This window comes from Corticium candelabrum, chromosome 12 (assembly GCF_963422355.1).
Source record: "Corticium candelabrum chromosome 12, ooCorCand1.1, whole genome shotgun sequence".
In the NCBI taxonomy this organism is placed as follows: Eukaryota; Metazoa; Porifera; class Homoscleromorpha; order Homosclerophorida; family Plakinidae; genus Corticium; species Corticium candelabrum.
This window is the reverse complement of record NC_085096.1, coordinates 630001-642500: the sequence shown is the minus strand read 5'-3', so window position 1 is coordinate 642500 and position 12500 is coordinate 630001. Positions and strand designations below refer to the sequence as shown.

The following is a 12500-nucleotide window of genomic DNA, read 5'->3' as shown; positions in this document are numbered from 1 at the left end:
AACACAACACTGAAATTAGCAAATGTAATTGTTAATTATAATGAACCAACAAGTTGCTTGAAGTAAGTAAACTACCAAAATACAATACAACATCACTTCCTATCGCCTTTCTAAAGCACACAGCAGTGGACAGGGTACTTTAACCAGCTTTTATTACTACCATAAAGTAATGCAAACTGGATGGAGCAGCTGCATGTAGAAACATTGTAGCAGCCAAGAGATTGATTTTTCAGGGTGATGTTGCAGAAGCAGGTTGATTGTCTGCAACAGTAGTTTGTATACCTATGCCAAAAAAGGGGCTCTTCTGCTTGATCATGGCGACGAGACATAGTTTGGTATAGTGAGGAAGAAACAAAGAACAGAAAGCTGAAATGTAAAGCAAACAGAATGCCAGCTGTCGAAGTTCCGATCAGCAACAGTTACTCTGAACTTGAATTCTGAACCTTGAGAGCCGTCCATTGCATGTAGCAATGATACCAGTGTCCTCAAAAGGATGAAACACCAGAGAAAAAGGTAATAAATGACTGTTACTACTGTGTTGTCTCTGAATACAAACCAGCAATTACTCCAGCGATAACAATCTAACCCTAGCGTGTGTCGTTGGTCACTTAGTCGATCGTTGGTCTATGGCTGGTAAAACTATACCTACTATTCACGCGTAGGTAACAAGAATATTGTGTCCTGTCTCCCTGTCTGTAAAAAGATATTCCACACAGGCATATAAAAATTGATTTTTGTTGGTTAGCAAATGTTGTTGAGTTTGTAGATTTTCTCTGGCTACAGTATACATAGCCTTCCACATAGTCAATCTTCAGCAAAGATGTACCAGTTTACCTTCGACACATTAATAGATTTGAGATCATGGGATACTACATCCCTTCATATCTTAATGCCATGACATGGCCATTTAGAGACTAGCTCTCCGAAAAGACCTTACTGGAAAGTACAAGTAGACTCCATACAGGCAACATGTCAAGTAGAAAAACTGGTAATTGTCACCTGGCCAACTGCCACCACACACACACACACACACACACACACACACACACACACACACACACACACACACACCACGCATGCACACATGCACGCACGTGCACACACACACAGTGACACACAGACACACACTCACACACACACACACACACACACACACACACACACACACACACACAGTGACATACACACCACGCACACATGCACACACGCACGCACACACACACGCGCACACGCACGCGTGCACACACACACACACACACTTTCTATCTGCAATATACTTACCATTCTGTTTTTGACCAAATTGCTTGTTTAGAGCACTTCCACGGGAAGCCAACAACTGTTCAGTTGCAAGATGACAACGTTTACATGCCAAGTGTAGTGGTTTGTTTCCATCTTTATCCACTACATCAATCTTGGCATTATGTTCTAGTAAAGTAGAACACAATTCAGGACAGTCTTTCTTTCCACCAGCTGCTGTATGTAGTGGTGTTTGTCCATCTTCATTCAATACATTTACATCTGCTCCACAATCCACTAACAGCTGGACAGTCTGAATGTCACCAATTCTACATGCAATGTGTAAAGCGTGGTCACCATCATGTACATTCCAAGATTTCCTTAGAATTGATCGATTTGCCAAATGTAAAGGTCTTTGTTGTTGCTTGTTTAGAGCAGTTACATCAGCCCCATGAGATAACAATACATTGCCAGTTGCTGTATGCTTGTGTCTACATGCCAAGTGTAGTGGTTGGTTTCCATCTTTATCCACTACATCAATCTTGGCATCATGTTCCAGTAAAATAGAACACAATTCAGGACAGTCTTTCTTTCCACCAGCTGCTGTTTGTAGTGGTGTTTGTCCATCTTTATTTAATGCATTTACATCTGCTCCACAATCCACTAACAGCTGGACAGTCTGAATGTCACCAATTCTACATGCAATGTGTAAAGCGTGGTCACCATCAGGTACATTCCAAGATTTCCTTAGAATTGATCGATTTGCCAAATGTAAAGGTCTTTGTTGTTGCTTGTTTAGAGCAGTTACATCAGCCCCATGAGATAACAATACATTGCCAGTTGCTGCATGCTCTTGTCTACATGCCAAGTGTAGTGGTTGGTTTCCATCTTTATCCACTACATCAATCTTGGCATCATGTTCCAGTAAAATAGAACACAATTCAGGACAGTCTTCCTCTCCACCAGCTGCTGTATGTAGTGGTGTTTGTCCATCTTTATTTAATGCATTTACATCTGCTCCATTAGAGAGCAACAAATGACTTGCTCTTGTATGACCTCGTTTACATGCCAAGTGTAGTGGTTGGTTTCCATCTTTATCCACTGCATCAATCTTGGCATTATGTTTTAGTAAAATAGAACACAATTCAGAACGGTCATACTCTCCACCAGCTGCTGTATGTAGTGGTGTTTGTCCATCTTCATTCAATGTGTTTACATCTGCTCCATTAGAGAGCAACAAATGACTTGCTCTTGTATGACCTCGTTTACATGCCAAGTGTAGTGGTTGGTTTCCATCTTTATCCACTGCATCAATCTTGACATTATGTTTTAGTAAAATAGAACACAATTCAGGACGGTCATACTCTCCACCAGCTGCTGTATGTAGTGGTGTTTGTCCATCTTCATTCAATACATTTACATCTGCTCCACAATCCACTAACAGCTGGACAGTCTGAATGTCACCAATTCTACATGCAATGTGTAAAGCGTGGTCACCATCAGGTACATTCCAAGATTTCCTTAGAATTGATCGATTTGCCAAATGTAAAGGTCTTTGTTGTTGCTTGTTTAGAGCAGTTACATCAGCCCCATGAGATAACAATACATTGCCAGTTGCTGCATGCTCTTGTCTACATGCCAAGTGTAGTGGTTGGTTTCCATCTTTATCCACTACATCAATCTTGGCATCATGTTCCAGTAAAATAGAACACAATTCAGGACAGTCTTCCTCTCCACCAGCTGCTGTATGTAGTGGTGTTTGTCCATCTTTATTTAATGCATTTACATCTGCTCCATTAGAGAGCAACAAATGACTTGCTCTTGTATGACCTCGTTTACATGCCAAGTGTAGTGGTTGGTTTCCATCTTTATCCACTGCATCAATCTTGGCATTATGTTTTAGTAAAATAGAACACAATTCAGGACAGTCTTTCTTTCCACCAGCTGCTGTATGTAGTGGTGTTTGTCCATCTTCATTCAATACATTTACATCTGCTCCACAATCCACTAACAGCTGGACAGTCTGAATGTCACCAATTCTACATGCAATGTGTAAAGCGTGGTCACCATCATGTACATTCCAAGATTTCCTTAGAATTGATCGATTTGCCAAATGTAAAGGTCTTTGTTGTTGCTTGTTTAGAGCAGTTACATCAGCCCCATGAGATAACAATACATTGCCAGTTGCTGCATGCTCTTGTCTACATGCCAAGTGTAGTGGTTGGTTTCCATCTTTATCCACTACATCAATCTTGGCATTATGTCCTAGTAAAGTAGAACACAATTCAGGACGGTCATACTCTCCACCAGCTGCTGTATGTAGTGGTGTTTGTCCATCTTCATTCAATACATTTACATCTGCTCCACAATCCACTAACAGCTGGACAGTCTGAATGTCACCAATTCTACATGCAATGTGTAAAGCGTGGTCACCATCATGTACATTCCAAGATTTCCTTAGAATTGATCGATTTGCCAAATGTAAAGGTCTTTGTTGTTGCTTGTTTAGAGCAGTTACATCAGCCCCATGAGATAACAATACATTGCCAGTTGCTGCATGCTCTTGTCTACATGCCAAGTGTAGTGGTTGGTTTCCATCTTTATCCACTACATCAATCTTGGCATTATGTCCTAGTAAAGTAGAACACAATTCAGGACGGTCATACTCTCCACCAGCTGCTGTATGTAGTGGTGTTTGTCCATCTTCATTCAATACATTTACATCTGCTCCACAATCCACTAACAGCTGGACAGTCTGAATGTCACCAATTCTACATGCAATGTGTAAAGCGTGGTCACCATCATGTACATTCCAAGATTTCCTTAGAATTGATCGATTTGCCAAATGTAAAGGTCTTTGTTGTTGCTTGTTTAGAGCAGTTACATCAGCCCCATGAGATAACAATACATTGCCAGTTGCTGCATGCTCTTGTCTACATGCCAAGTGTAGTGGTTGGTTTCCATCTTTATCCACTACATCAATCTTGGCATCATGTTCCAGTAAAATAGAACACAATTCAGGACAGTCTTCCTCTCCACCAGCTGCTGTATGTAGTGGTGTTTGTCCATCTTTATTTAATGCATTTACATCTGCTCCATTAGAGAGCAACAAATGACTTGCTCTTGTATGACCTCGTTTACATGCCAAGTGTAGTGGTTGGTTTCCATCTTTATCCACTGCATCAATCTTGGCATTATGTTTTAGTAAAATAGAACACAATTCAGGACGGTCATACTCTCCACCAGCTGCTGTATGTAATGGTGTTTGTCCATCTTCATTCAATGTGTTTACATCTGCTCCATTAGAGAGTAACAAACGACTTGTTCTTGTATGACCTCGTTTCCATGCCAAGTGTAGTGGTTGGTTTCCATCTTTATCCACTGCAACAATCTTGGCATTATGTTCTAGTAACATAGAACACAATTCAGGAGAGTCTTTCTCCCCACCAGCTGCTATATGTAGTGGTGTTTGTCCATCTTCATCCAATGCATTTACATCTGCTTTATTAGAGAGTAACAAACGACTTGTTCTTGTATGACCTCGTTTCCATGCCAAGTGTAGTGGTTGGTTTCCATCGTTATCCACTACACCAGTCTTGGCATTGTGTTCTAGCAAAATAGAACACAATTCAGGAGAGTCTTTCTCTCCACCAGCTGCTATATGTAGTGGTGTTTGTCCATCTTCATTTAATACATTTACATCTGCTCCACAATCCACCAACAGCTGGAAAGTCTGAATGTCACCTCTTCTTAATGTTATGTGCAAAGTATGATTGCTGTTTTCTTCTCGAAATTTCATCATTACAGATTCATTTGCCAATTGTACAGGTCGTTTCTGTTGCTTGTTTAGAGCAGTTACATTGGCCCCATGAGATACCAATATACTACCAGTTGCTGTGAGAAGCTTACTGCATGCCAAGTGTAGTGGTTGGTTTCCATCTTTATCCACTGCATCAATCTTGGCATTATGTTCTAGTAACATAGAACACAACTCGGGACAGTCTAGCCATCGACCAGCTGCTGTATGTAGTGGTGTTTGTCCATTTTTATTTAATGCATTTACATCTGCTTCATTAGAGACTAACAGATTACATGACTCTGTATGACCTTGTCTACATGCCAAGTGTAGTGGTTGGTTTCCATCTTTATCCACTGCATTAATCTTGGCATTATGTTCTAGTAAAACGGAACACAATTCAGGACAGTCTTTCCATCCACCAGCTGCTGTATGTAGTGGCGTTTGTCCACCTTTATCCACTGCATCAATCTTGGCATCATGTTCTAGTAAAATGGAACACAATTCAGGACAGACTTTCTCTCCACCAGCTGCTGCATGTAGTGGTGTTTGTCCATTTTCATCCAATGCATTTACATCTGCTTCACTAGAGAGCAACAGATTACTTGATTTTGTATGACCTTGTCTACATGCCAAATGTAGTGGTTGGTTTCCATCTTTATCCGCTGCGTCAATCTTGGCATTATGTTCTAGTAATATAGAACACAATTCGGGACAGTCTATGCATCGACCAGCTGCTCTATGTAGTGGTGTTTGTCCGTTTTCATTCAATGCATTTACATCTGCTTCACTAGAGAGCAACAGATTACTTGATTTTGTATGACCTTGTCTACATGCCAAGTGTAGTGGTTGGTTTCCATCTTTATCCACTACATCAATCTTGGCTTTATGTTCTAGTAAAAAAGAACACAATTCGGGACAGTCTTTCCATCCACCAGCTGTTGTATGTAGTGGTGTTTGTCCATCTTCATCCAATGTATTTACATCTGCTCCATTTGAAAACAACAAATGACTTGTTCTTGTATGCCCTCGTCTCCATGCCAAGTGTAGTGGTTGGTTTCCATCTTTATCCACTGCATCAATCTTGGCATTATGTTTTAGTAAAATAGAACACAATTCAGGACAGTCTTTCTCTCCACCAGCTGCTGTATGTAGTGGTGTTTGTCCATCTTCATTCAATGCATTTACATCTGCTCCATAATCCACTAACAGCTGGACAGTTGGAATGTTACCATTTCTAACTGCTATGTGTAAAGCGCGGTTACCATGACGATCTTCTACATTCACAGTCTCATTTGCAAGCAGTGGAGGACACACAGCGGGAAAGTCGTGACTAGCAGCTATGTGAAGAGGAGTTTGACCTTTGTTGTTGACAGAAGTAACATCGGCTTTGTGATCAACTAACAGTTGACAGATATCGACATGATGATAATTAGCAGCGAGATGAAGCGGCGTATTTCCATCCTTGTCTGTCTGATTGACGTTCCCTCCTTGTTCCACCAGTCGTCGAACCTTCTTCCAGTCTTCGTTCCTCGCAGCTCTAGCGACATTTCCTTCCATCTCGTGACGTAGAAGTTTACCAGAACGTTCGCTAACAACACGATCACACAACACAATCACTTATTCATCCATATCTCTCAAACATCTCATTTCTCTTACACAATCTCACAAAACGCTGCGAACACTCTTGAAACAGACTCCACCCTATGAATCGCCAACGACCAATCACACAACGACACGACATTTCTGAGAAGGCACGTGTTTAGTAGTTTTGCGTAGGCAGACCCTAACCCCGCACTCAACATTCCGGCAATTAGAGTCACGTGACTATCTTCTTTTTAGCATACTTAGAGCGTATCTGATGCCTACGGATCAAATGCGAATCCGGACGGTTCGCGAATAGGCCGGAATATTGCGAATTTGCAAAGAAAGTTGCAGGCTTACAAAAGACAAGACAAGATCGAGCCACAACAGACGGGGAGCTTACGTTGTAACCACACAGTGACTTAGCCTTGCGTAGCCAGATCCCTTTCCGCCGCGGAAGAATGACGCGGCGAAAAGGGGTCTGGCTACGCGAGACAAACAAGGACCACATTCTTTAATGCCCGGATAAACGTCCCGTATATTCTGTAATGCTGCAGGTGGCGTTGGCAGAAGGAACGTGACATGGTTGTATTGTTGTTTGCATTCGTTGACTACTGCGCACCTTGCGACGTCACACCATTGACGTTGCTGAAGCGGTAGCTGCGTCGTAATTTTCAAACTCGGGGGCCATCAAAGCACATACGCACCAAATAGCTATATAGCAGGTAGGCTAGACGTTTCGTCTACCTTACATTGTGATAACTTATTTTTCTTGGTTGATAATTCAGCAGAAATCTGCGTCAGTGCACTTACATCGCAAAAGGAGCTGTTCCAACTTTCAGCTGTTCAACCAGAGACCTCTTCAAACTGGTGTACACGTAATACAGCTAGCAATCTATTAAAATATGCAGACTAGTAGCTACTACTACTGTAGTAGCTAGACTACGGTACGTATAGACACGTAGACATAGTCTCGCGTAGCCAGACCCCTTTCCGCCGCGCTCTCCCCGGCGAAATGGGGTCTGGTGAACGGCCTTTGATGTCGCTGTGTTCCGCGTAGCCAGAAATCGGCTATCTAAAGACCGAATTTTGTTTCTTAAACGCTTCACTAAAGACCAGACTGGTATGCAAACAGTGCAATCCTATCTCATTAGTTTCTCTTGTTTCGTAGAGAACAACTCGAAGACTACAGCTAGAGTCGTTGCTGTTTGTGAAATCTGCATGTTTACAGTCGCGATTAAACGTGGCCACGGGAACGTTGACGTCGACAGGCTTCGATTTCATTCAGCCATGATCCACGTATGATCTAGCGTATGTTGTGCGCTGTGTCACAACGGAGACTGAATGCGAACGTACTGGATGGATGCGAACGTACTCGGTGCTGCTTGCTGTTTTTTGACGTCTAAAGCGACTGCAGGCAGTCCAGAGTGAGCGATATCTGGAAGGGCTTGGAGTTGCATGACGTCATGGAAACAAGATGAGTCGTCTTTCTGTGTTTGGGTAATCATTTCATGTGTTTTGTGCTTTGCTTTGGTGAACACATACAGTAGCAACCAAGAAGAGACCTTGTTGCGATTGGAGTAATATGAACGGAAGCAGCTTGGGTTGCAGACTTTACTTCTGACACTGCATGTCAATCTGTGGAACACGCAAGTCTCTACTACTTACCTTTATACATTATACGATATCTGCCTGGCCCTGAGTAACCTTTACGTAACGATCAACACTGCATGCGTATACTGCATGATTATCATGTATTAAATAAATGTTGGAAAAGTGAGGTATGCTATACATTCTTTACATATACTTTAGCATACGATACATGGTTTGGTTGCAGCCAATAATACAGAATGAGGATGTGCATGTGTAGAGGTATGGTTGGCATGTGAGGGTCGCCTCGTGATGAATTTGAAGCTAAAGAAGAGATCTCATTCTAGGAACACTTTCACTTGAGAGAGGACTGCAATTTGCGTCTGTAATTTTTGGAATAAGTTTATTTCTTGTGGCAGGGTACAAGACCTACGATACCACAAATATGACTCAATGTTAACTAATTAAGTTGTCACTATTACAGATAATCGTGAAATATTGGATTGGCTACCTGTATTGATCGGTATCGGCTTGTATTGGCCTAGATTATTAGTTATTGGAGAATAAGTAAAACTGTTTTATCAGTGCAACTTTAGCAAAAAAGGTTTTTTCTACATGTTCCAGTGCAGGCGTGTATATATGTTTTGCCTTTAACAGCCAGTGCTGCAAAAATGGTGCAGCTATACTTTTCTGTGGTGTTCTGGACAGCAACAAATGTCCATATATATTGGTCCCTTGAAAATCAATGGTTCAGCAAGTGTAGTCCATGTCATTACACTGTACAAGTAACCAGTTCATGTACTGTACAGTCTTTTAATTAATTGATTAATTAAATGAAAAATTTTACCGAAGAAATGCTATGCTTAATATTTTGCATTGTATGTAGGACATGTGAAGAAGATTGCATATATTTGGAAGGTTGGATCAATGAATGGCATGTCAAAGTAGTGTCCTGCAAAATCATGCCACTATTCAAGCTGCTAGTGCAACAGCTGTGACATTTGTTTACCAGTTTACGATGCTGTATAATTCAATTCTAACCAGTTATAGTCATTACCGGTTGGATATAATAATATAAATACACACACACACACACACACACACACACACACACACACACACACACACACACACACACACACACCACATATATAATAAGCTAAGTGTATACTGAGCACTGATAACAATCTGTGGCATATCAGTACTGAGTAGCAAGTCAAATAACAACCTGTTTGTACTTGTGTGTGTACAATGTTGCATTTAGTAACTCTTGCATACTGCTTCAAGTGTGCTATAGCGAATTACGGTTAATTAGTAAAATTCACGTACATATACCTGGGAGGCAATGGATTTGGCTTCATGTATTGCTTGGAACTCTCTAATTCCTTCAAGATTGAATACGCCAAATAGGAATGCACCGGCTTGAGTGTTGTCTCCAGCCTGCTCATTGATTCTTCCAGCCAGATTTCTGCAGGCAGACTCACTGCATGGGCATCATTGGGCTACTGTGTGGGTCGCTAAAGTGAGTGGCTTTGGGCGCAGTGATGAGCTGGCCCTTCTCTGGACTCACTTTGGGAAAGGTCAGTCTCGTACAATCTTGCCTGTTTAGGTGTCTAGCGGACCTAGATGCATTGAAAAAGAAGTAGACACGTGATGGAGTGCAGATTGAGTCTCGTGTAAGTTACGTGTGCCTAAGTACGGCTTCACTATCTAACCTGCCCTTGAATGTCGTAAAAAAAGCTCGAAAACTTGGCAAACATGTCGCGAAATCGAAAAGAGCGCGAAAAAAACAGGCGGGATTCTAAACGCACTTATACTGGATTTGGCACGGATTACGTGAAAGACGGTAGACTTGTTTGTCCGGGTGTCTATTTACTGGCTTTTTGGAACAACTATTTATTCCACTGCTTTCTTATATTCACATGTCATGATGTCTGCATGCGTGGCTGTACTTTCACATTGTCATTGTAACTTCTCTCACTTCTCTCCTAAAAATCAATATTTCTACTGCATCTCAGGATGGCATGTAGAAGATGGCAATCCTGAGGGTCTTCAACTCGACTGTCTCGTCTCACTGACGGCCCTAAGGAATATATTCTCGTCACTTCCAAGGTCGTTTTCACTTTTTGGGAGGACGCTTCGTTCCTCCTGGAATACAAGCAAAGTACCACCTTAGTCTACCTCCTTATCCCGCTGCTGAACAATGTGCTGAACTTCCAAGAACTTTGTGAAGACAGACTGTTGATTGGAGTTGATTTGATGTATTGAATAGTTGTGTACATGAATGATTGATATTGCCTGGACTGTACATGTATACAGAAGTACAGTGTGTTCTAAATTGAAGTAAAAATCCTCGTTTCATTGCTTTCTTAAATGTTTGGTGTACATACTGTGATGTATACGTGTAAACGGTGTTTGCTAGGAGGTCGATCACTGCACTGTACATCATAGCCACTGCACACACTGTGGACACTTAAATCGTTAACATTGTCTCATGCCAGACCCTCTGCCATTGTTGTGTCCCGTTCTCTTGGTAAATTGAGCAATTCATAAGGTTTTGGTCGATCAACATGGCAGATGATCAACAATGATCGTCTGTCATTATGAGTTGTGAAGAGTTCAGCTGACAATGTAGATTATATATAGCAAATAAAAATATAAAAAATATTTCATAATGTTTGTCTAAAAACCTCTACAACTACTACACAAACGTCCTTCATACAGTATAAGCACAAAATCTTGCTAAACCGAAGTATGAACAAATTCATTCTAATACAACTACATGCATACTAAATGAGCATGTAAGCTCTACATTCATCAGTCCCTCGATCCTGTCACTTGCTTTTTACTTTCACTGTCAGGGCTACACCTGTGCACTACATCTGCTCCAAAATCTTTATTCGCCTGTTTTCTTTGCCCTCTCTTAATTAATCAATGTTTCCATCAACAATCAACGGCGTGCATTATATCAAGATTACTATGCCAACTCTCCAACATGGCATGAGCTTGAAGAAGAGGAGAAGTCTGCTGACGTTTCATGGTTATGGTTAACAAGTTAGTTCTGTGAGTTAAGCTTTTAAATATCTATTTGCAATGCAAATTGGTTAATTAATGAATTAACTGACTAACAGTGAGTCAAATTCAATACATTTATTGATGGAGTCCCGTATGTGTAATGGCAGCATTGCTACCGGTATGTGATAATTCAATGATGATGTCAATTTACTATTCTGAAATAATACAAGGTTTTAATGAGTATGTACAATCATGTCCATCTAATGACAGACAGTCTAACGCAATCTATATATGTGCCACTCAAACACTAACAGCAATAGTCTAGTTACACTTGACTAGATGATAAATCTAGCATATTAGATACATTACTGCAACTAGCATGCAGCCTCACGAACGTTCCCTATTATAAGACATATGTACAGTTCACTAGATCATCTAGTGCCTTGAATGTTGCTGCTCGTACTGATCAAGACTTGCGTCCATCATACTTATGCTCTGAACAGCAAATCCAAAGTAAATTCATTTCAATGTTTATGCAACTGTTGTTGATACTAAATGCTGAAAGGCAAATCTGTCATTACAAAATGATGTTTACACAATGTATGTGTATGTATACCCTACATGTAACAGTCAGCCCTCCCACTTGTTTTGTACCATTCACTGCTGTGATGCCACCTTCCTATAGCATCTTCTCTAAACACTTCATTTGCTTGAGCTCTCAGTCCCAAGTCAAGTAATGCTTTGATTAGTAAATGACGTTGGGCGTTAATTCACACCATTGCAAGTTTTGTTTTTCCAGATCTCCAACATGGTTTTGTATATAGCTTGAACCAATTTTGAATTTGCTTGCATGTTTGTAATGGTACTAAGGTGAAACCAGAAGAGTTGAGTCGTCTTGCTCTATATAGATAAGCATAGAAGCAGATTGGAAATTAAGACGTTGCATTAATTAAGTAATTCTAGCTCCAGACCTTTTTACTACAGGAGAAATCAGAGCTTTATATAGCATTTCAGAATTCTGATTCTCTATTCTGAAATGCTATATAATGCTCTGATTTCTTCTGTAGTAAAACGGTCTGGAGCTAGAATTAATGCAACGTCTTTCCAATCTGCTTTTATGCTTATAGCAAAGACGACTCAACTCTTCTGGTTTCACCTCATTATCATTACAAACTGCAAGCAAATTCAAAATACAACATTTATTAATTATTGCAATACATTTTGGTATATATTTGATATAAATATTTAATACATTTATAAATTATTTCTATTTTGGGTC

The 12500-nt window shown here is 40.7% G+C and overlaps 1 protein-coding gene and 2 long non-coding RNA genes across 3 annotated transcripts in view; 1 reads left to right on the top strand and 2 right to left on the bottom strand.

The window, feature by feature from the left end:
- LOC134188260 (uncharacterized) overlaps window positions 1–6737 on the bottom strand; it is a 9235-nt gene extending 2498 nt beyond the window's left edge. The window contains exons 1-3 of the mRNA XM_062656456.1: window positions 6692–6737; window positions 4688–6623; window positions 1282–4612 (exon numbers count right to left, since the gene is read on the bottom strand). Of these exons, the coding sequence (XP_062512440.1) occupies window positions 1282–4612; window positions 4688–6592 (5236 nt within the window). The 5' untranslated portion in view covers window positions 6593–6623; window positions 6692–6737. The remainder of the gene's footprint in view (window positions 1–1281; window positions 4613–4687; window positions 6624–6691) is intronic.
- A 420-nt stretch (window positions 6738–7157) lies between these two features.
- Window positions 7158–9257, top strand: LOC134187850 (uncharacterized). The gene is made up of 4 exons (XR_009971180.1): window positions 7158–7341; window positions 7405–7494; window positions 7788–8116; window positions 9093–9257. It is a non-coding gene; the product is annotated as an uncharacterized LOC134187850 (long non-coding RNA).
- Window positions 9258–11259: 2002 nt separating this feature from the next.
- Window positions 11260–12500, bottom strand: part of LOC134188108 (uncharacterized) — a 2527-nt gene continuing 1286 nt past the window's right edge. Inside the window, exon 3 of the long non-coding RNA XR_009971264.1 lies at window positions 11260–11716. This is a non-coding gene — a long non-coding RNA (uncharacterized LOC134188108). The remainder of the gene's footprint in view (window positions 11717–12500) is intronic.